We start from the raw sequence: 24,390 nt of genomic DNA on the forward strand, positions 1-24,390 counted from the left end.
CGCCCCGCACCCTCCTGGGGGCGAGAGGGCGCAGCCCAGGCACACACATTTTTATCTTAAGATGTTTGCGTTTATTCAGATATGGATTGGAAGTATCAACACTGTGCTCTCGTTAATACTACTTCTTTTGGGCAGGGCCAAAATAAGAATAGTCAATTTAAGAAGGGTGAAGTAAATAACCTGGCCCCCAGCTCTGCTGTTGACCAACTGTAGGCCCTGTGGGAGCCTTTCAGAGCCACTCTCCCTGAGAATGATTTGGGCGCAATCTGAGCGCAAAAGTGGTTCCTGCAGAACGGGTAGTGTTGGAGCCAGAGAAATATTATATAGCGACTGTAATATTTGTTTGTGCATTCACTCATTCATCAGCCATCTGCTGATCACCAAGGGCTATCCACAGAAGAGGAGCCCACAGACAGGCAGGGAGATAGGAGTCTACTGTGGTGGCACCAGGAAAGGGAAGTAGAGGGCATGCTGGGGGCCCAGGTGTGCAGTCAAGGGTTCACCCGGCAGGCCCTGCACCTTCCCTAGAGGGGAGTGGACCTCCACCAGCTCCCGGGAGTAACATCTGAGCCCTTGGAATGTCCTGCCTGTAAGTGTCTTTGGATACCTGGGCCTGGGGCTGTGCCAGACAGTTTGACATCGGGGGAGTGGTAGCCAAGGCCCATCATGTGGACCCTCTATAAAAACCCTGGACACCAAGGCTCGGGCAGATAAGACTTCGTACGTGTGGTCACACATCACTGGTGGGAGAATTCAGCGCTGTGGGTAGGATGCCACCGGGAGAGGACAGCTGGAAGCTCGTGCTGGTGTCTCCTGGACCTGCCTGACGTGCCTTTTCCTTTGCGACTTTAATCTGTAAACTTCCACTGTAATAAGCCATAACTAGAAGTCGAACAGCTTTTCTGAATTCTGAGTCCTTCTTGCAAATCATGGGACTTGAGGGAATCCCTGATACACCAGGGAAGGGGCAGCTGTCCCTGGAGTGGGTGGGTCAGAAGAGATTTCATAGATGAAATGGAGGATGAGTAGGGGTTAGGGCAGTGGAAGGAGGACTTAGCTGACAGGGGAAGAAGCAGGTGCAAAGGCCCAGGGGCTGGAAAGTTCCAGACGATGAAGTGTAGATGTGGTCAGGTCTGGGCAGAGCACAGGGTACAAAGGAGAGGATGAGGAGGGGACGAGAGATAAGGCCGGGCAGGCGCCAGACCTGCAGGGCCTGATGCCCCACGTCAAAAAACTGAGTGTGCCTTTATCCAAAGAGTGGTGGGAGCTGTTGGAGGGTTTTAAACAGGGCATTGATGTGTCCATCTGTCTGCGACAGGAGTGAAGAGGGTCTGATGGAAGGGGCTGGCCTGGAATCGAGTGAGACAAGGAGGCTGCCTGAGGCAGGGACAGTGGGGGGAACAAAGGCAGGAGGGCATGTATTTGAGAAATACACGGAAGGTAGACCCAAAGGGATAGTCTAAACGTGGTGGGCGAGGGGCGGAAGGAGTCAGGGTTTTGGACTCGGAGGTCTGGCTGGATGACAGTGCTGTTGACAGAAAGGAGGGAAGCGGGAGGAGAAAGAGTGAATTGTAAGAAGGGCTCAGGTTCAGACGCTGAATTAGATATAGGCTGCTGTGCTACAGTAGAGACCTGCTGAATGCAGTGGCTTAATCAGGTACAAGCAAGTGTCTCTCTTTCCCATCACAGGCCAGGTGGTCTGGCTGGCAGGGCAGTGGGCTCCACCTGGGCACCTTCCGTCTCGTTGCCCCCCTCTGCTCTAGGGTGTCCTTCTCACCTGCAGGGCCCGAGGTGGGTCAGGCCACAGGAAGTAGCAAAGGGTGGCAGTTCAAGTCAAACAATTTCCTTATGAGCAGCTGACACGGAAGTAGCATAAAGCACTGGAGTTGGCAAGAACTTAAGACTCTGACCACACCTAAGGGCCTTGGAAGTCAGCTGGGTGGCCGCATCGCCAGCTAGAGCTCTCTAATTCCATGCAACAGGGGAGAATGGATTTGGGGAGACCTGGAGCAGTCCACCACAGACACAGCCAGTGGAGATCAGAAGCAGATCTGGAACTTGGGAGAAAGATCCTGGATTATCTGGGTGGGCCCAATGGAAGTAACCACAGGGCTCCTTCTAAGGTCAGTGGAGGTGAGGCGGCAAGAGGATGCGAAGTCGGGGTGTCGGAGCGGCCGGCCACGGACGTCGGTGTGGCTTGGTGTGATGGTGCCGGGACCTGGGGTGCAGAGGAGGGGCTTTAAGCCAGAGTCTGGAGCCTTTGGTGAATGTGAAGGATGCAGGAAGGAGTTTGGGAGATGACAGTGATGAGAAAGGACTCAGGATGGCCTTCCCAGGAGAAGGCTTTTCTCCGTTGTGGCAGGAGTAACGGTTTGGAAGCATCGGCGTCCTCCACCGACTCCCCTCTTCTGCAGTCAGAAGTCCAAGGACACGAGTTCATTGCCTTCTCTGACCACAGGTTTCTCTTCCTGGGGTTGCACTAGCAATTTTATTGAAAGCGGCAAGTTTAACAATACCTGTAGCAGGAGCATGTGCCCCAGCCTCTTCCTGGACTTTAAGGTCCCTCAGATCCTCTTTCTCCCTTTCTGGCCCTGTACCTCCTGGGACTGAGCGGAGGGCTGGGCAGCAGGGACCAGGAGGGCCTGCTTGGGAGCCCGGGCAGAAGCAGGGAAGACCGAGAGGAGGTGCTGCCCTCAGGGACGCACGGTTTCATTTATCCCAGGAGGCGGAGGGAGACCTCAGCGAAGAGATTTTGAAGATGTGGGGGAGCTTCACAGGGCACAGTGGAGATGGAGGATGCAAGGGAGGGTCGGCAGGGGGAGAAGAAACCTAGAGCCAGGTGAGGGTGAGGGCGCCAGACAGACCAGGGTGCAGGTGGTGTTTCCTCAAAACAGCCACAGCAGTATTTCTGGTCCTGGGTGTTCTTCCAGAACCTCGCCACTTCCCTTCAAGAGCTGGGGTCCAGTTCCCCTTCCTCTCAACCCCAGCGGGCTTTCGGCTGCCCTAACCATTAAAGTACACGGAAGCGATGCTCCATGACTTCGGAAACCTCCACCTGGCTCTCTCACTCTTGAGCCACTCACCCCAGGAATGCAGCCTCCATGCTGTGAGGAAGCTCAGACCACATGGGGAGGCGGTGTGCCGGTCATCAGGCTGACAAGTCTTTGCCAACAGCAAGTGCCGACAGCTAGACGTGCGAGGAAATGAGCCCTTCGAGATGATTCCAGCCCCCGGCCATCAAGTCTTCCTGCCCAGTGCCCAGACACTGTAGTCAGAGACTAGCCTTCCTGACGCACGGCATCCATGAGCATATTTAAGAGTTGCTTAATGCCACCAAGGTTGGAGCAGTTTGATGCACAGCCCTACTAACACACCAGAGGAGATTGTATTGGGGTGGCTGAGGAGGTCTGGGTGTGAGGCTCCGTGGAAGGAAACAGCCTCGGCCCTCCTGGAGGAACTTGGTATAAAGCTGCTCACCAGCTGGTGGGGAGGCCACGGGGGTGGGAGGCTCCCGCAGTCCAGACACCCAGGGCCGGGCCGTGGGGACGTACCAGACCATCATTGGTGGTGGAGGACAGACCTTTCGTCAGCCTCTAGGAGGAAGCTGGGGCTGGAAGTTTGGAGGGAGACGTCACCAGATCTTAAGTGCATCAAGCAGCACTGAGCATCCCAACGTTTTGGTCCCACTCAGACGTCATTTAAGATCTGGGGTAAGCTGGGGGCAAATAATTTGTGTCCAGGAATAGGGCACTGATTAGATGAATGGTGGTATCTTTGTTTTATGCGGCCACTAAAAATTATGTCGTTTTTGAAGACTATTTAAAGATGTGAGAAGATGGTCCTGGTTTAAAAAAAAAAAAAAAAAAAAAAAGCAAGGTACCAAGCTGTGCCGGTTTGAATGCATTATGTCCCCCAAAACTTCTTTATCTTTGATGTAATCTTGTGTGAGCAGATGTATCAGTGTTGATTAGATTGTGATTCTTTGAGTGTTTCCGTGGCGACGTGCCCCACCCAACTGTGGGTGATGACTCTGATTGGATAATTTCCACAGAGGTGTTACCCCACCCATTCAGGGTGGGTCTAAATTAAATCACTGGAGCCATATAAATGAGCTGACAAACAGAAGGAACTCAGTGCAGCTGGGAGTGACATTTTGAAGAGGAGCTATAGCTAAGAGGGACAAACTGAAGAATGCCCAGAGAGAGAGGAGCTGCAGATGAGAGACAGTTTGAAGACGGCCGTTGAAAGCAGACTCTTGCTCTGGAGAAGCTAAGAGAGGACAAACGCCCCAAGTGCAACTAAAAGTAACATTTTTGAGGAACAACAGCCTAGAGAGGAACGTCCTGGGAGAAAGCCATTTTGAAACCAGAACTTTGAGCAGACGCCAGCCACGTGCCTTCCCAGCTAACAGAGGTTTTCCGGACACCACTGACCATCCTCCAGTGAAGGTACCCGATTGTTGATGCGTTACCTTGGACACTTTAGGGCCTTAAGACTGTAACTGTGTAACCAAATAAACCCTCTTTTATAAAAGCCAATCCATCTCTGGTGTTTTGCATCCTGACAGCATTAGCAAACTGGAACACAAGACACAGCCCCACCCCCCAAATTTGTGTGCTTAGAGATATTATCTGTGTTTACTTGATTCTCTTTTCTTCTTTAGCTTTTCTGTTTTATTTATTTATTTATTTATTTATTTTTAGGTAAAATGAATTTCTCTTAGAATTAGGAAAAATTAGATATTTTTTAAAAAGAGGCCTGGCTATTGCAGTCTAATTTATGGGCTCTGGGAATCCCACAGGGGTTGAGGCGTCTCTCAGATGTAGGCCCTGCAATCCCGCCACCCCCTCCTACAGTTTTAAGCACTAAGACTTGGGTTCATAACCTTCTTTGATTACAGACTTCTGTTCCTGAGTTCACACTGGACGTTTTGTTGGAGGCTGCAAAATTTAAAATATCTGTATCAGGTGTACCTGCTCTATCTCCCCTTCTGTTTTCTAAGGTCCCTGAGCAGCTCCCCCTGCTTTTCTCAGGCTGGGCAGCCAGGGCTTCAATTCTGGAAACCGGTGCAGGGACCTGAGGTGGCACAGCTGGTCCTGAGCTCTCTGCAGGTGGGGGGCTCCCCAGGCCCCACCTCTGGCCTCTCCTCTGTGCCAGCTCTTGGGGCTCCACACTTGGCACCCCAGAACAGGACCCCTCTCTGCTGCAGCCCAGCTCCCGGGACCCTGAGAGCTGGTCAGGCCCAAGCTCCTACAGCCTGCATCGCCCGAAATGCTAGGGTGGGATTTGTGGGTTGCAAAGAAAGCAGCAGCCACTGAGTTGCCTTCCTACATCTGCTCAACATCCTGGGCGACGTGGAGGGTGGAAATGATGAGCGTCATGGAGAAGGAGAGGAGCTGGGGTGGGGAGCAACCGCCAGAGCAGTCCCCTCCCAGAGGGCAGCTACGGAGCCTGCAACGCCTCAGTGACAGGTTTTTCCCAAACGCGAGTGCAGTGGGCACAGGCACCTACAGGCCTGGCTCTCAGAGCAACACCTCCCAGGCTGTTCTAGAACAGTCTATCTGGGGAACCTCCTGGAGGGTTGGTGCCAACACTCTGGACCACTCACTCTGATGCCAGTGGCCAAGCCAGGGGCATTCAAGAATGTCTACTTGTTTAATTTCGTGTTTAATTCACCCTCCCCACAACCCTGGGCGGGAGGAGTCACCTGCCTCATTCAACAGCTCTGAGGGAGGTGGGCTGGGGCGAGCGGGTTCCTGGGAGGGCTCCCGGTCCTGCTCCTCGCTGCAGCTGCCCAGGTGGGGACAGAGGTGGATGCCGGGAGCCCCTGTGTCAAGCTGGGCCGGATCTCTCAGGCTTGTTCTCCGCTGCCTGTTTGGTTTAATCCTGTTGACATTTGTTCCCAAACATGGTGACAAGGAGTGCCACGCAGAACGGGCCACTTTCCATTTTCCTTCCCTAACCCTCAACTTCCATTACCAAAACCGTCTCAAAAGGGTAGAAGAGCAGGCAGAAATCTAAATGTGTTGCAGGGAAAACTGGGAATACATAAATAAGTTTTCCTAATATGTCCACAATTAGGACACACAAGGACCAAAAGCTTGCTGTGTGACCCTGCACACGTGACGGCCCCCATCTGTGCCTTCGTTTCCCTCCCTGTAAAATCAGGCAAGTGCAGGGCTTCTCAGCTGCGGCATCATCAACACCTTGGGGGAGGGGGCCTTGGAGGAAGTTCAGCAGCAGCACCGGCCCCTCCCCAGTCATGAAAACAAAAATGCCTCTAGACATGGCCCGAGGTCCCCTGGGTGGCAAAATCGCCCCCAGCTGGGAACTACCAGGTTAGTGGTTTCTCCCTTTCATGGTTGTGAAAATTCCCCCAAAATACTGTCTTCCTTGACCGCCTTCCTTTCATTCTTCCTTCCCCCCTTCCTCCCTTTGGGTTTGATTCCCTTCAATAATGAGCGTATCAAATGCCATGATGCCCTGGGCAACTGCCACTCCTGCTGGCCATAATGTTCGACGATTCTGGGGTTCTAGTTTGGGTCAAGGCATGCGCTCAAGCCAGCTCCAACCTGGGAGGAAGGCAGCATGGACCCATTTTACAGGTGGGGGACTTGGGGGTAGAGAAGAGGCCAGATACCATGTTGGAGCAGAAGGAGGGACTTGGGACATGCAGACGTTGACCCAGTCCCCGACATAGGCGTCACTCTCAAATGGGCATTCCCAAATGTCAGGGCGGGGGCAAAGAAGGGAGATGTCAAAGGGTGAGACCATGGGGCTGGGACTGGCCAGCTGTCTCCCAAAGTGCTTTCCTTTCCTCCTGGGCTAGACGGCAGTTCCCATCTTCCCTGGCCCTTCGATGTGGCCACATGATTAGCTCTGGACAAAGGCATGTGGCAGAAGGGGAAGTCACACTTCCTGGTCCATTAGAACCTCCCACGATGTCCTCCACCTCCCTCTTCTCCATCTGCCTGCAGGATGCCAACATCCGGCCAACCCCGGACGCCCGTGTTGAAGATGGCAGAGCCTCCGTAGCAGGGGTCTCTGAATGACTGCGTGGAGCCGAGGACCCCCGCCTCAGTTAACTGGACTTCATATGAGTCAAAATAAATTTCTATTAAGCCATGATACATTTGGGGGTTTGGGGTTATATTGTCAGCCCATTCTGAGTAACACAAGTTAAGGGTAGAATGGGGGGCTCTGGGTGGCATTTCTGAAGTTATGGAGGCAGAGTTTTTGTCGAACTAAACACGTGACACGACCCCTACAGCAGACACTGTACCGTGTCACAAACTGCAGACTGCCACAGGCTACACCCAGGATGACCCCAAAGCTTGAGCTGAGCCAGAGGTCCCTCCGGGGTAAGAATAAACAGGAGGCACAAAAGTTCTGGCACGAGGTGCCGAGGCCGGGCAGTGTCAGCGCTGGGCTGGCTGAGCGAAGGGCCCAGAGCGGGGCTGTGGGGCGGTGGTGGGGCTGGGCAATGGCCTGGTGGCTCCTGGGACAAGCCAGGGGCGTGGACGTGGGTGGTCTTCTCCCTGCTTCCTGAAGTGCCCCCGCCCAGCCGCCCTCGCTGGAACCAGGTGGGAGATGTTGCAGGAGGCTCAGGGGCCTGGTGCCTCTCGGTTCCTGGGGCAGCAGCGTTTCCTTTGGCAGCCCAGGCTCCCCAGAGGCTCTTAGGAAGAAAACTCTCAGCCCTGAAAGAAAGCGGGGTGTGTGGTTGGATGAGAAGGATCCCTGAGCTGCAGCTTGGGCAGAACTGGGGAGGGGGCGCTGAGTTTCAGAATGTGGCAGGGTGCCGGGGGTGGCTGGCAGGCTTCTCAGAACTCCCGCCCGGCAGCTGGGGGCCCCCGAGGCTGAGGCTCCGTCGGGGCTGGCTTGCCCATCTTCGGACTCACCTGGGAAAAGGTGCCTGGTGGCACCACCCAGAAGCCCAGAACCAGCCGGGGAGAGGGGAGGGTGGCTGGGGTGGTGGCTGTGACCCAAGTTAAAGCCAGAGACGTTTCCCCCCAGAAATCCAGCCTCAGCCAGCACAGAGACCCCCATCCCGCTCCGCCACCACCTCTGCCAGGGACACTGGTCATCCTAAGTGCCCACCAAGTCTTGAGGGGGCTGCCCTGGCCCCACATCAGGAAGAAAACATTTTAAAAACATTTTTCTTTAATTAAAAAAAAGACAAGCAACAACCCCAAACCAGGAGTGGGTACAGATTCACAGGGTGCTTATCTGGTGGAACACACGGGAGCTGGAGGGGCTGGAGGTGTGTGAGAAGGCGGGATGGGCCACCACAACCCCGGGCGGGGGGGAGAATGGCCTGAGACCACCTGGTGGCCGGAGCTGGCGCTGCCTTCTCTTCCCCGGGGCAAGTCCAGGCCGGGATGCAGGACGACGGGGTGCACGCGGAGGCAGGCTCTCCCGGGGGCTGGGCGGCGGTGGGAATGTCTGCGAAGGCCAAAGGATCGGAGGTGGGTTTGCTCCCTGTGCTTCTGTCACCCTCTGTCTCTTCTACCCCTTCTTTCTACTCCTCCTTGGTCCCTAGCATGGGCGCTGGGCTCTCTGCCTGGGACTGGGAAAGAGGTAGGATTCATTGGAACACAGCTTTCTCCATGGAGTCATGGAAACTTCTGGGTGGGTGGGGCAGTGGCCTACCTGGAAGCAACTGCAAGGCTGCCTGGCTTTTGGAAGTCACAGAAGAGTCTTGGGGCCTTGATGGATGGCAGGGTCTACAGAGTACGTCCCCTTCCTTCAGCCTGGGTAAGAAGGGAGGATGGGGGAGGTGGTGCTGGGGGGAGTGGTGGGCAGACAGACGGGTGGACCTACAGCGGGGCAGGCAGCGAACCCTGGTGCTTCCGGTTCACTGCTGTGCATGCTTGCAGACACCGCCAGAGCCAACCTCAACCGGAGCAAAGGGTTTCGGGCGAGCAGAGGGGCCCTGGGGCATCCCCCGTCTCAGCTCACCAGCGCACAGGGGCACGCGGAGGCCGCACGTGAGCAGGTTTCCTCTCCTGGGTGGGAAGGAGGGTGGGCGTGACGATGGCGTCATCCCCAGGCAGCAGGGACCCGCTTTGCTCCCGGGGGCCGAGTTCACCCGGGGGGCGCCGTGAGCAGCTGGCTGAGGTAAGTTTGCTCCTCGCTCCTAAGTACAACGGCTACCGGGATCACAGACGACTGTTCAAAATCGAATTAAGAAGTCTCAAAAAGTAAGAAACAATTTATCTTTAGAAAGCACGTGTTTTATATAAAAGAGGGCAAGCTCCATGGTCAGGAGAGTTTTTCTTCTGAAACCTGGACACGTTTCCACTTCCTTTGCTTGCTTCGGGAGGAAAAGCAAAACGGCTGGAAAAAGCAAGACCTTGAACCTGCTTCCTCTGTTGCAAATCTAATGCTGAGAGCTCTGTTCCTTTTGTAAGATGACAGAAAAGCACAACTCTGTCCTTTATCCAAACTTCCTCCATCAAGTCCTTTAGGGGGTAGCAGAATAAATTATAATAATAGGAAGTAGGGGAGGTGTTGCTGTTACTTTTTAAGATGAAATGAATGCAACTTGCTCTCCTAATAACCACCTTGGAAATGGATTTGTTCTCTTTTTTTTTTTTTTTTGGCAGCGGTTCACCTTGGGTCTCCCTTTTTTCACACAGGATTGAGGCTGCCCGTGTCAGAGGTCAGCCGGGGGTGTCCGTCCCTCCCTGGCCACGCCGCTTGTGGGACGGAGCTGCTCCTCGGGTGGACGTCCTGGGACCCGTGGGGAGGGCACAGCAAAAGGCTGTCCTCTGACCAGCGGGCTGCCCCAGGCCCTCAAGCACAGTCGGCCCGTCCTGCACTGGCCTGTGGTGGGAGCAGACCGACAGCCCCTGGTCTTTCCCTCACGCCAGGCAGAAACTTCCAGAAACAGATAGGAAAGCTCAGCAACACTCACGCCCAGGCCCGCCAAGGCCTCCTCTGCCCCATCCCCCCGCAGGCCTCCGTCTCGCAGATCCAGTGACACAGCCCCGGGACAGCACAGAGGCTGAAGCACCAGGCGGCCATGGGGCTTTCGCCTCAGGATCCCTGCTTTTCAACAACAGGCCACACTGCCGGAAAGAGACTGAGAGACAGACAGACAGACAGGAAGAGAGAGCGCCTCGATTTCCTTGGTTCTGGCTCAAAAGACACGGGAACCACAGGCCAAAAAGTAGCTGACACGTGCCCAGGGACCCTCCTGGTGCCCAGCGAAGACCCCAGATCCCATTCTTGTGGCAAGATGTGTTTCCAAGAGGAGACAATGGCTCAATTTTGTTTTCCCAGGTTGGCGAAGGCCGTGGAGATGTGGGAAAAGCTCTTGGGGCCTCCCAGGAGCTTTGGGAACCCCGAGGTGGCACAGCACCCTTCTGGGGATAAAGTCAGCCTCCAGCTTCCACCGCAGTCCCGACTCCAGGCTCCGGGCACCTTCTCTAGGCCAGCCCTCGATGCCTTCCAGAGATCAGGGAGGATTGGGTTTGGCTTCGGCTTACCATCCATCTGTCCATCCTAAGGATCCGTCACCCCCCTGTCTGTCCTGGGAGAGGCCGGAGCTGCCGGAGGGGCGGGCGGCTCACACGGGGGTCGTCCTCCGGTTCAGCATGCTCAGGTGGAAGCTCTCCTTCAGGTCCTGCTGCAGAAAGTCGTGCATCTGCAGGAAGCCAGCCTCCGGGTCGGGGCTGTAGCTGGCGGCAGCCGCCACCTTGAGGGGCTCCCTCAGCGTGTACATGGACAGCTCGCCCATGGGGATGGCCCCGGCGATCTTCAGGCCCACGGGGGATGCGTCCCTGGAGGGCGAGGCCTCGGTGGACCGCGAGCTGGACCGCGAGCGCCGCCGTCGGTACCGGTAGCTGGGCATCCTGGCGTACGGGGAGGCCGAGGAGGCCTTCAGGAACTCCCGCTTGGTCTTAAACCTCAACTCCTTGTTTTTCTCAATGTAAATGTTGACCGCCAGGACGCCCACGGCCTCGGCCACGATGAAGGACAGGGCGCCGAAGTAAAAGGACCAGCCGTAGTTGTAGTGGTTCTTTTTGTCTTCGTCTCGCTTGTCGCTCGGGTCGCCCGTGTTGCTGGAGATGTAGACGATGATGCCGATGATGTTGCTGAGGCCTGGAACGGAGGAGAGGGGGTGGGGGTAGAGTTAGACGCATAGCTGGACCGACGGGGCAGGGAGCAGAGGGGCTGGCGGCTTCTCCCCCTCTGGAGGAGTAAGTTTTTATCCTGGTGGCTAATTTTTCATTTAATTAACTTTGAACGGGTACAAAGATAGCACAGAAGGTACTTGACTCATTTAGCGTCTTACATTGGTGCAAAGGGTGGGAAAGGAGAGACAGCGAGGGAAACCCAGGGAAAGAAGAGAAGAGGAGGCTAGAAGGGAAGAAAGGAAGCAAACTCTTGGAACAAGAATCCACATCAGTGAGGATTCTTCTGGAACACTGTGGGGCGGCACAAGGAGCTGTGATAAGAATTTAGGAAATAAATGCTGAGCTTTGTGATATTTTTCGCATTTATTTCCTGGAATGAGGCCTGAGGTGGCAGGGGCTCCAGCTTTTCCTGATGGGGAACCCTGTGGCACTTTTCCCCAAGCTCCCTGTGTGCTGTCAGGCACCCCGGCCTCAGGGCAGCACCCAGCTCAGTGCCACCCTCTGCTGACCCTTCGGGAGTTAAGAGAACTTTGCTAAGTGGGTCTAGCCCCACCCCCAGCCCCGGCTGCCCCAGGAACCCAGCCTGGAAAACCTGGGTTCTACACTGGACAGTGTATGGCCACCAAAGTCCACTCACCAGCCGCCAACCAGCTGGAAGGCCCGCCCCCTCCCCAGCCTCAACTTCTCCATGGGGGCAGTGGCAACTGTCTCTGCAGGCTCCCAGGTGTGACGGTGTTAAAGTCGTGCAACGTGTGACTGCAATCCAGACCTCGGGGGGTTCCTGGGGGGCTCTTTTGGAGGTGGGGGTGGCTGTGAAGGCCGGGAGAGTCGGGACAGCTGGGATAGGCAGGGGCGTCTGCTTTGCTCCGGCCGGGCACGCCGGACTTCTCCATCTCCGGACATGCCGGTCACGTGTGCCGGCTCTGTCCCCTTACCAGGGCTGTATCCCACCCCCGTCCTGTCTTTACCTGGCCGACACCAGGTCTCAGCCCCACTGACCTCCCCTGTTCCAGGCACCTGTTCCAGGGCACCTCCCCTGTTCCAGGCGTGTAAAGCACCAGGCACTCTTCTTTGTGGCACTCTGCACCCCCGGACTTCAAACATTAATTGCGCACGCGGGCCGCGCGCTTTCAGGCCAGGGCCGCGTCTATGACCCAGGACCCCGCGACGCGGCGGGAGGGGCGGGCTCACCTGCCGCCACGAAGAGGATGCCCGCGCTGAGCACGATGTTGTTCTTGCGGCTGTAGATCCGGCCGGCGCCGATGCAGAGCCCGCCCAGCAGGAGCAGGATGGTGCTGAGGATGGGGAAGACGCTGGAGGCGCGGACGATGCCTGTGCCGGGAGACAGCGCACGCAGGGCGGTGAGCCTGGTCCCCCAGCCAGCGGCGCGGCGGCCCTTCCCCGGGCACAGCGGCCGGTCCAGGGCGGGCAGTGGCTACGGGCCTGCTGCTTCCTCTCCCCAGACCCCAGGGGCCCCGAGTCTGCCCCTGTCTCACTGCGGCTCTCCGTGGGTGTGGGGCGCACTGTGCTGGCTGGAAGGGGCCCACGGAGGCCACAGCGGACACATTGGATGGCATCGCGTCACACGGCCCCTTGCAGCCCCCTGGGCCCTCCGCAGACGCCGCCTCTTAAGCCTCTGGTGGCCTGGGAAGCGGCATCGGCAAGAGGTGGCCCTGGTCCGTGGTTAGGGGGCTTTGGTCCTGGGTGGGTCTGGGCAGCGGTCTCGGCTCTGTCACTGTGTAAGTCACGTCTCCTCCCTGAACTCAGTTTCCTCCTTTGTGAAATGCGGTTCACAGCAGTATCTGCTTCCCACGTGCGTTTGGAGTGACAGCCTTCACCATCACCCCACCCTCCTCCTCATCTCGGGGCACAGATGAGGAAGGGGAGGTGGGGGCTTGCTTGAGGTTGCAAGGAGGGGGCAGCTGGCTGGGGTGGGGGACTCAGGGACCCCCATGCCCCTCGGACCTAGATGTACCTTTGCAAACCTACACTAACTATCTGGGTGACCCAGGGCAGGTAACTTCTGCTTCCTCCTCTGCTCCCTCTTTTAAAACTGGTAACAATACTTACCTGTAGGGGGCTGAGGGCTGATCCCCCAAGAAGATACATGCAAGTCCCAACCTGCCACCTATAAATGTGGTTTTAATTGGGAAAAGGGTCTTTTCAGATGTAGTTGAGTTAAGCTTCTTGGGATGAGAGCACCCTGGTTGCTAGGTAGGCCCTAAACCTGGAGACAACAACCTCAGAAGAGAAGGAGACGAGCAGGAAGGCTGAGTGAAGGGGGGGGCAGGGGCTGCAGCAAGGAGCCCAGCCTCAGCCAGGGAACGCCTGGAGCCAACGAAGCTGGAAAGACAAGGAAGGGCTCTCCCCTAGAGCTGGCCCTGCCGGCCCCCTGATCTCTGACCTTTGGCCTCCAGAACTGTGAGAGAATCAGTTTCCATTGTTTTAAGACAGTTTGTCATTTGTTACTTCGGCCTCAGGAAAGGAACACACTACCTCAAGGTTTGTCATGAAGACCTGCAAACAGAGCACATAGTAAGGGCTTGGGGATGTGGGCCCCCTTCCCTTATTTGGGGGCTGGGAGAAAGAGCAGGAAGAGGGGGGACAGGAGGAGCCTGGAGCTCAGCCTCCCTGAGGTGCCTGAGGGTCTCCAGGCCCAAGAGAAATCCCAGCTTCGAGGCCGCACCAGGGACCATGAGTCAGAGGTTCTGGCAGCCACCAGCCTCCGAGCCAGCTGAGCTGCTCTGGGGCTTTCAGCCTCTGAAGGCAGCGTTTGTCTCTTTTTGTAAGACCCCCAGTGTGTGCCCCTCGCTTCACAGAAAGGGGATTGTTTCGGGAGCTTTAAATGAAGCTCTTCTCTCCAGCGCCTCCTCCTCCTCCCCCGTGGTCCCCTCTGTCCTCTTGCAGCCACAGGCTCTCTCTGGGATGCAGTTGCCTATGTGCTTCTGAAACGTGCCTTGGAGCTGTGCTGGCCAGGTACAGCTCGTACTGCAGACAGGTCAGGGGGCCGGGGCCACAGGTGCATAACCCCGGGAGCCCAGGGCCTGTGAGGTCGCCTGAGGGCTGGGACTGGCTCAGGGCTGTCAGTCCTGCCCTGGGAAGTCATGTGAGCCAGGGTCGCCATGGACAGTGGTGCAGGTCGGGCCCTGCACAAAGCATGTGGCTGGGGAACGAGTGAGGGCTGACGTCCAGCCCATGACCCGCTCTCAGATCAAGCCCTGGCAAGAATCTGCATCTGCCTGGCTGAGGGCCGCCTCCTTCTAACTTAGCCTCAGGCACACCACAGAACGCAGAATCTAGAAAAGGGGCCAGCTGGAGAGACAGGGCAGGTGAGTGTGGGGCGGTGACCCCTCAAATCCTGTGCTTTGTTAGGGGCAGATCCCACACCTGCCTGTGGCTCTGCAAATCATCAGGAGCATCAGTAAGAGTGTGAAGCCCTTCAGAAGGCCCTGTGACAGTGACATAACTCAGAAAGAAAGCTTGGATGTCTCCAGAAGGTTCCAGAATGCACGGCAGGGAGGTTGATTTCATTCTTGAATTACCAAAGACTGGGTGTTAGAAGACAGCCTTGGACCTGCCTGGTCTGGTGCTCCCAGCCCAGACAGCTAAGCTACCACTTGGACAGGCTCTCTCCTATGGGTCACCCCACCACGAAACCTTCTGCCACCTTCTCCAACACACCCGTTCTCCACTAGAATATCAGCTGCAGGAGGAGCTGCTATTCACCACTCTACCCCAAGTGCCCAACAGACAATGCCTGGCACATAGTAGGGCCACAATAAATTTTTGTTAAATGAGTGAATAAATGAATTCTCAGGAATCCTCACCTCTCTCAAACATCAGCTCCCAGAGACCTCTCTCCTGTGCTTCTACATGATCTGGGGACCAACATTCTGGATATGGACCAGAGGAGTATATACTGGGAAGCAGGGTGGACGGCCATGGTGGCCATGACCTTGGGCTGTCCCAGAAAGATGCCCACTCCCCTCTGGCTCCTAGCTCACAGGGGGCAGAAAAATGCTCAAAGACCCAGGCAAAGCTCAGTACCCACACCCAAATACCCCTGTTCCTGCAGCCTCTGGATGGAAAAACAGCCCCATGTTTGGGAGTCAGCACCCCCACATCCCCAGGCAGCTGGAGCTCCCAGGCCCCAAAGCCATCAACCCTTCTCCTTGGCCTTCTCTGGGCCTGTCAATGAACCTGGCTGGTCTCCCCACGCAGGCCCGTAAGGAGAACACTTCCTTCCCCAATGAGCTTTCATTGCTGTTGTGCTGTCCCTGTCATTTCATTTGGGAAAAACACCCCCATAGCCTGCCCAGCTCTTCCACCTTCCCTGGGATGGGTGAGTGTGGGAAGGGCAGGGGTGGTTGAGGCCAGCCCGGCTGGGGTCTGCCCCGTTCATCTGCTTGTGCCTGGGAGGCTGACCCTGGGACCCGTGTGGCCCAAATCACCGGGTTCCCTTGACTCTGTCTTCTGGTTGGGTGCAGCCAAGGGGAGGCCTGGCAGGAGCTGACAGGCAGGAGGGGGTGGGGGGAGGGAGTCACTTGCCTGGCTTCCTCCCACTGGGCTGCCGGATGAAGAGGCTGCATTTCTTCAAGAAAAGGTCACCTCCTGCTCCTGACATTTCCCTCCTGGGGCTTCTCTTCCACCTGGCAGTGTAAGGGCTCCCTGCTGTTGCCAGCCCCAGGGTGCTGCACCCTCCATCCCTGGTGGGTTTCCCTTAGCCTTGCCCACACCTTTGCAAGGTCTGAGTGTGCCAGCCACTCCTGCCGGACCCCAGGAAGCCGAGTTGGCTGGCCTCTGGGCAGACAGGTCATGAGGCGCCGATCCAGAAAGAGACCCCAGGGTTGTAAGGAGGACAGGGATGGACAAGAAAAGAGGACCAGCCGGTGGCTATGCCCGTAACCCCAGGCGAATTTGAGTGGCAAATGGAGAGGGAATGGTTGCTTCCCCAGTGCCTCCTTTGGAGAGTCCTGGCACCACAACGCACAGCTCCTTTCCCACAGTCCCAGAGTTGGTCAATGGGATAAATCTGCCCTCAGAGCCTTAGAAACCACCTGATTGTCCTGCGCTGGGCAGAGAGGGCAGGTTCTGGGTTAGGGTTGATTTTCAATTGAGCTCTCCTGGCTACATGAGCACCAAAGACCACTGCAGATGACTGTGCAGGCCGTGCACTGTACAACTGGGAGGGCGTCATTCACTCTGTAGTCTATGCAAATGGCATCTTTTGAGTTGTGCAGTGTGCAACCTGCACAACTATCTGTGGTGGTCCTGTGGGAATCTCATTTGCTTGGTTCACTGTGGGTCCCCCAATAAGCAGAAAGAGGAAAGTGGGAGGAGGAGGAGGAGGGATGGAAGGCAGAGATCTGGCTAAATTCAGTTTCTGGGCCTGGCTGGAGCAGCCTGACACTGCCCCAGGCTCCATGGGAACCACACGCTGTTCTATTTCACTACGTGACTCAGAATCAAATCCTTTCTCTTAGAAAAAAATGATCCATGAGCAGGCACAGAGTGAATTGTGCTCCCTCTGAGGGTACTGGTATCGATTCTCCATAAATGAAGCCAGGCCTCTGCCCCCAGGGGTGCTGCTTCCAGCAGCTTGGCATGTGTCTTGGCTAACGGGAAAGGGGAAAACGACTTTGAAATGTTGCTGTTTTTTCCATTTCCAGGCTCCTTCCCTGGCTCTGTTCTTCCTCCAAGGAAGGTATCACAAGCCTAGGGATAAGATCTGGATTCAGAGCAGGGGGCTGGGCTTGGCCTTTGGGGTTCAGCATATGCTGTGCCTTCTGGGCTCCAGTCTCGGGGGCCCGGCCCAGCCACTGCACCCAGATGGGGGCAAGGGCTCAAGGGGCTGCCCGTGGACAGAAGGTGTAGCTCCACCAATTGGTCTGGAATGTAAAGCTGACACATAAGAGGCTGCCCTACAACCTTACTTACCTCCCACAGGCTGCCTACACCCTTCTGGGATGTGACACCCCACAAGGCTATCTCGACGTGTGATTTAATCTGCTTTTTCAATGACAGAATGCTGGGGGTGTGGCAGGGGAATGTGCTGGGGTGACACCTCACGTATGCTCAGCCTGAGTCGGTCTGTATCTTTAACTTCCCTAACCCCAGCCCCGGCTCCAGCCAATCAGCTCCTCCAAAGCCGGCCACACCCAGGAGCCCCGGAGCCCCCACCCCGGCATCCCCTCAGCCCAGGCCTCAGCTCCCCAGCAGTCGGGGCATCGGCCTCTCAGCTGGTGACTCCACTGGGTTCTGAGCCTGTCACAGTGTTCCGAACAGAGTTCCATCCTCCAAACCAACCAGGTCTGAATCAGAAAGGCAGGACAACGACATCCAGAGGACGGCCCTCCCTCCATAGCCATGGACTCCCCCACCTGCACCCCCCAGACACCTGCACCCCCTCCACACATCAGGGAGGTGAAGGGGCCCTGATTTCTTGATACTCACGAAGGAGGTACTCCGAGCTGTCATGGTCATAATCATTGTCCTCTGGGAAGTGATTGATCCGGAAGCAGTGCCCTTTATAGATCCCTGGGGGAAACCACAGAAGAACGTTGTCAGTGCTCTGTGGGTCCACACACGTGTGCGTTCAGACACTCCGTGCGTGTGCTAGGGCCCGTGCAGACGACCCCGGGCCAGTGGGGCACATCACAGAGCTCAGTCGCTCAGCTGTGGCCCCAGAGAGGTGTGGCCAGATGCCCTGGGGTCCTGGAGAGCCAGAGAAGGGCCCCAAAGGTCACCATATCATTTACAGTCCAAACCTGGACCACTGGGAGCATGCAAGGACCACCACTCACAGTGCTGGGACAACAGGTGCCAAGCAGAAGTGTCCTGGGCAAGCAGGATATACAATCCCCCTACCAAAGAGGACTCAAGAGCAGCATCTTGAAAAACAAGGAATTTGCCACTGAGAATGGAGCAGGGAAAGGGGCTTCCAGACAGAAGAGGCAGGGGTGGGGTAGGAGCCTGGCATGGCTGGGGAGCATAGGCAGCTCCGTATGGCTGGATCTGGGTAGGGGAGAGGGGCTGGGGCTGAAGAGGGGCTGGGAGCCCGAGGAGGAGATGCTTATGGGTCAAAGGTACATCACAGGTGAAATCTGTCTCGTCTGTCTGTCCATCTCTTTCCATCTCTCTCAATCACACAGTTATGGAGAATGCCTCCTAAGGTATACACCAAACCTGCACACAGTTGGCAACACAGTTCTACTCCCTTCACTCAAAGTGATCAAAGGGAGAGAGAAGACGGAGCAAGAGAAACTTCCAGAAAGGCCGAGACCTTCTCCTGCCTGGCTCCCCCTCTCCCTCCGTCAAGGCACCTTCCCAGGCTGGGAGCAGGACCCTCCAGGGTCGTGTAGTAACTGCAGGTCAGGCCGCTCCTCCCTCCAGAATCTTCCACCCCACTCTCTCAGCCCCTGCGCCCCTGAGTCTGCAGTGGCCACCTCAGACCTGGACACAGGTGGAGACCACAGACCTGGACACAGGCCCCATGTTTTAGTTTTCTGGGGCTGCCATAGCCAAGTACCGCAAACTGGGTGGCTTAAGCAACAGAAATTTATCCTCCCCTAGTTTTGGAGGCTGGAAGCCCGAAATGAAGGTGCCGGCAGGGCCACACTCCCTCCGATAGCTCGAGGGGAGCAGCCTTCCGGTGGTGGCAGTCGTTGGCCCCTCGGCTCCCAGCTGTGTCGTCCAGGCTCTGCACCCATCTCCGCGTGGCCTCCTCCCCCACGTGTCTGTCTCTGAGTCTCGTCTCGTCTTATGATCGTATCAGTCATACTGGACCACGGGCCCAGCCCACTCCCGTCTGACCTCCTCGTGAGCTCACTCCATCTTCAAAGACCCCATTTCCCAACATGGTCACATTCTGAGGCACTGGGGGTCGGGACCTCAAGGATCCACGTGGGGGACACAATCCAATGCCTAACGCCCCCAGTCGACACCCTGCCTCCTAAGTCAGCCCCCCTTTCCTGCAGCTGGACCAGCAGGGAGCTCACCCTGACACCCCCACCGCCAGTGCTGGGCTCTTCCCAAAAGGGATTAATTTTTTTTCCGCAGCTGCCACCAGGCATCCTGCCGGCCTCCAGCAGCTGCTCTCCAGCCTGGCCTGACCTCACTGTTGGGGACATAGTCTTAAGTAGGATTTGTGGCAGAAATACATCCCTCTCTTTGTTCTTCCACCAGGAGAGACTTCTACTGAGCATGGGAGCACTGCTTGTCCACCCCATCTACCAATTGGCTGGTTGACCAGTTGGCCTCCCCCATACTTTCCCCTCTGTCAGGCTCCTTTGGCTGCTGACTCCAAAGGGCTGGGATGCTCTAGAAGGACCCACAGCCTAGAGGGCCAGCAGCGGGTGGGCTGGGCTCGGTCAGGGACGATGGGGAGACAGAGCAGGGTCTTGGAGGTGATACTTGAGTGGGATGGAGCTTCGACAGTGTTTTCTGTGTGGGATGGAGCATGGACAAGTTTGTTAACCCCTTGGTTTTCTCATCTGTGGAATGGAGGTCACCACAACCCTTATTCCCCAGGGAACTCATGAGAATTAAACAAGACGACACTCATGAAGCACATAGGATGATTTCCGGCCCATGGTGATGGCTAAGAAGTTTGCTGTTCTTGGACCCCAGTATCACCCATCCTCTGCTCCTGTGAGCAGCCTGTGATGGTTTGAAGTTGTAAGTACCCCAGAAAAGATCACGTTCTTAAATGTAATCCATTCCTGTGGGTATAGACCTATTGTGGGTGGGACTTTTTGATTTGGTTATTTCAATTGAGATGTGACCCACTTCACTCAAGGTGAAGTCTTAATCCTCTTACCAGAGTCCTTTATAAGAGGATACAAAACAAACAGAAGACAGAAAAAAGCCCATGAGAAGCTGAGAGACAAGGACACACGCAGAAGCTCAGAGAAGCCCCTGAAGCCAGAAGTTGGAAGCAATGAAACCCAAAACCCAGGAGAGAAGGGAGAGACCAACAGATGTCACCAGGGGCCTGGCCACGTGAGAGGGGAGCTGAGTGAGGCTCACCAGCAGTCGTCTTCAGGAAGAAGGTATCGTCCTATCGAAGCCTTAATTTGGACATTCCCACGGAAGGTCTTAGCACTGTCAACTTTTGAGCTAACAAATCCCATTGTTAAAAGCCAGTCTGCATTTCACCAGGTTAGGAAACCAAAACACAGCTGAGTTGGTGGAAACCGCAAACACGGGACGAGAGGAAAGAGGGCAGGCTGGTCTCAGGACCTCCTGGGCTCCCAGTAGCCACTGCCCCAGGGGGACAGGTGAAGGACAGAGAGAGAGCAGGTCCCCTGGGAAGCCATATCCAGCAGGTGCCAGAGCAGGCCAGCCATGCCCTCCCTCCCCACGAATTCAAAATGTTTGCAGAGATACAGAACAAACCTCCCTCCAGACGTGGGGATGGGTGAGCAGGAGCTCTCTGCTTCTCCTCCCCCTTCCAAACACACTTTCTTCTGCTCCTTTATGGGTCTAAACAAAATCAACAAGTCAAACAATATGAGGTAGAAAGGGAAAGAAGTAAATACTCTCTTCAGACTCTTTCTCAAAGGAACTAACAGTAACGATCTGCTGTGTATCAACTCTGCACATCCTTACTCCCCATATTCTTTTTTTTATTTTTAAAATTATTATTATTGTTAATGCAATTTTATTGATGTACTTACAGATCATATAATCCATCCAAAGTATATAATCAATGGCTCAGAATATCATCATATAGTTGTGTATTCATTGCCACAGTTTTCAAACATTTTCATTATGCCAAAATAAAGAGAAAAAATATAAAAAATAAACAAGAACACCCAAACCATCACGTACCGCTTATCCCCCCCCCCATTATTTATATATTTGTCATTATTTTATTACTCATCTGCCCATACACTGGTTAAAGGGGGTGTCAGTCACCAGGTTTTCACTAAAAGCTATATAGTTACACAATTATCATCAAGAACTAAGTCTTCTGGATTACCATTCAGCAGACTCAGGTCTTTCCTTTTAGCTAGTCTAATGCACTAGAAACTAAAAAGGAATACTATATAATGTGTAAAAATAACCTCCAGATTGACCTCTTGACTCTATTTGAGATCTGTCAGCCACTGAAACTTTGTTTCATTTCTTTTCCCCCTTTTGGTCAAGAAGGCATTCTCAATCCCATGATGGCAGGGCCAGGCCCATATTCTTTTAAATTAAACTTTTTATTTTGAGACAGTGATAGATACAAGTTGTAAGAAAAAATACTGAGACATCTGAGTACCCTTTACCCAATGTGATGGTTAAGTTCATGTGCCAGTTTGGCCAGGTGATGATGTCCTGTTGCTTGGTCAAGCAAGCACTGGCCTGATTGCTACTGTGAGTGTATTTCGTGGATTTAAATCTTCAGTCAGTTGATTGCATCTATGGCTGATGACATCTACAATCAACAAAGGAGACTGCCTTCAGCACTTGAGAAAAGTCTCATCTTAAAGGGAGAACTGAGGATTTCAGAAGTTAGAAGGAATTTCCTTACTTTGGCCAGCCAGCTTCTCCTGGGGAATTCATCGAAACTTTCATTGGCATTCCCAGCTGGCAGCCTGCCCTATGGAATTTGGACTTGCCAAACCCCATGGGTACGTGAGCCAATGTCCTGTTGGTTCTGTTTCTCTGGAGAACCCTGACTAATACATTTATACTAGTGATGACATCTCGCAAAGCTACAGTACAAAATCCCAGCCAGGATGCTGACATTGATACAGTCAACACCCAGAACCTCCCATCACTGCAAAGACCCTGCATGTTGCTCTTTTATAGCTGCATCCACCTCCCTGCCTCCTTGACCCCTGGCAACCACTAATCTGTTCTCCCTTTCTATAGCTTTGTCAATTTGAAAATGTTCTATAAATGGAATAATGCAGTATGTCACCATTTGGGATTGGTTCTTTTCACCCAGTATAATTCTCTCGAGAGTCATCCAACTTGCTGCATTTATCAACAGTCCACGCCTTTTACTGCTGAGTAGTGTTCTGTGGTGTGGATGGACCAGAGTTTGTTTAATCATTTACCCACCGAAGGACATCTGGGTTGTTTTCAGTTTGGCGCTATTACGAGTAAAGCAGCTGTGAACATTTGTGTACGGGTTTTTGTGGGAACGTAAGTTTTCATTTCTCTGGGAGAAATACCCAGGAGTGCAATTATCAGTTCCTATGGTAGTTGCAGGTTTAATTTTGTAAGAAAACTGCCAAACTGTCTCCCAGAGTGACTGTATCCCCGTTTTTAAAATGGGATTATCCTACATACTTTACTCCGCAATCTGCTTTTCTCATTTAACAATAGTGATGAACATCTCTCTAAGTTAATCCATATAGATTTACTTTTTTTAGACTTTTGTTTACTTTCCAACTAAAAAAATAAATTGATACCAATCCACAAGTTGCTAAATAGCCTAAAAAAGAAGTAGGCTAAGAACTAGGGCAATACAAAGCTTTCTACAATGCTGATAATGCTAAAAAGAAAGATATGCTTTGGCAGAAATGAGGCAACCATATATTTATACATTCAACTTGAAAACAAGATTTAGTTTTGGCACATTAGCTTGGATACAGAAATGTTTGCTCTAAATGTCATCCCCCCATCGCCCCCCAATGTATTTTGCCGACCTCCACTCTCCATTTAAAGGGTTATTTTATATTTGATAGAAATTGTAAATAGAGATCACACTGTCTGACATATTAACTTATTTTGAATGCATTCTTTCTAGGGCCATCCATTGTCATGGATTTATCAATTCAACCATACCATACATACCATAGAAATGGACGTTAGATAATTCTAGTTTCCCCCACTACAGACAGTGCTGAGATAATCCCCTCTCCTCGCGCTTTCTTAGAGAGGAGGACTCAGGTTTATTGGGTCCTCTCTGTCTCCCGCCCACCTGTTAGAGCTGTGCCCACTGGGGCCAGGAGGGGCCCACGAGGGCAGCTCTGCCTCTTAGCTCATTCCAGTGTCCCCGACCGCTGAGCAGCTGTGATGACTCATATTACGGGTAAGTAAGCTGTGGCTCAGAGAGTGAGTTCTTTGCTGTGCTGGTTTCAATCTGTTGTGTACCCCATAGAAGACAATGTTCTTTTAATCCAGGCTTGTGGGGGATGACCTATTGTGGGTAGGATCTTTTGATTAGGTTGTTTCCCTGGGCGTGAAATAAGCCCTCTGCCACGTGTTGATCCTTCTGGTCACCAAAGAGAGGAATCAGAGGAGTGGTGTAAGGGACGGAGTCACAGCTACTTCACCCATCGCCCAGGATTTGCAGGCGAGACCCCAAAACTGATGACGGCAGCTGTCAACACTTGGGTCCAGACCCCTCCCCCTGCTAGGTCCTAAGAACAGGCCCAAGGCCTGACCCTCCCCCCCTGCACCTTCCCCCAACCCCAGCCCAAAGAGAAGGAGGCATGCCATCTTCTGGAGAGTGCAGAGATTCCAGCCTGTCCCCAAAGCCAAGAATTTGGGATATTTCCTCCAAACATCTTCACCAGGTTAAATATCTTCTTCTTCAGCTCTTTTCTTTTCTTTTCTTTTCTTTTCTTTTGTTTTGTTTTCTTTTCTTTTTTAATCTTATTATAACATTGTAAATAACATAAAAAATTCCATTTTTAAGTGTACAATTCAGTGGTATTAATTACATTCACAATGTTATCACCACCATCCATTAACAACACTTTTTTATCACCCCAAACAGAGACTCTGTACCCTGGAAGCAGTGACTCCCCATCTTCCCTCCTGGCCCCTGGTAACCTCTAATCTACTTCCTGTCTCCATGAATCTGCTTATTCTAGATATTTCATACAAGCGGAATCATGCAATATTTGTTCTTTTGTGTCTGGCTGCTTTCACTCGGCATGATGTTTTCAAGGTTCACCCGTGTCGAAGCAGGGGTCAGGACTTCATTCATTTTCATGGCTGATTGAACAGCCCACATTCCGTTTATCCATCCCTCTGTCGGTGGACACTTGGGTGGCGTCCGCCTTTGGCTCTTGTGAATAGTGCCGCTGTGACCACTGGCATGGAAGTGTCTGGGTCCCTGCTTTCAGTTCTTTGGGGCGTACACCTACAGCTGTAATTGCCGGGTTATATGGGAATTCCATGTTTAACTTCCTGAGGAACCATCAACCTGCTTTCCACATCGGCTTCAGCCGTCTCCTTCACTGGTGATTCCGAGAGCCTTTTCCGCCCCAGCCCCCTCTCCTGGATCGTGCAACACCCGTCG

The 24,390-nt window shown here is 54.1% G+C and overlaps 1 protein-coding gene across 2 annotated transcripts in view; it reads right to left on the reverse strand.

The window, feature by feature from the left end:
- Nucleotides 1–8,142: 8,142 nt before the first annotated feature.
- Nucleotides 8,143–24,390, reverse strand: part of CACNG4 (calcium voltage-gated channel auxiliary subunit gamma 4) — a 60,249-nt gene continuing 44,001 nt past the window's right edge. Inside the window, exons 2-5 of one of the 2 annotated variants that reach the window (XR_005212834.1) lie at nucleotides 17,595–17,678; nucleotides 12,333–12,473; nucleotides 8,650–11,106; nucleotides 8,143–8,566 (exon numbers count right to left, since the gene is read on the reverse strand). Coding sequence is in view for 1 of the 2 variants with exons in the window: in XM_037810303.1 (XP_037666231.1) it covers nucleotides 10,571–11,106; nucleotides 12,333–12,473; nucleotides 17,595–17,678 (761 nt within the window). In the remaining variant the exon portion in view is untranslated. Of the gene's footprint in view, nucleotides 11,107–12,332; nucleotides 12,474–17,594; nucleotides 17,679–24,390 lie in introns of both variants that reach the window. The other variant, XM_037810303.1, reaches the window with a different exon arrangement.

The sequence above is a fragment of the Choloepus didactylus genome, chromosome 18 (genome assembly GCF_015220235.1).
Source record: "Choloepus didactylus isolate mChoDid1 chromosome 18, mChoDid1.pri, whole genome shotgun sequence".
Lineage (NCBI taxonomy): Eukaryota > Metazoa > Chordata > Mammalia > Pilosa > Megalonychidae > Choloepus > Choloepus didactylus.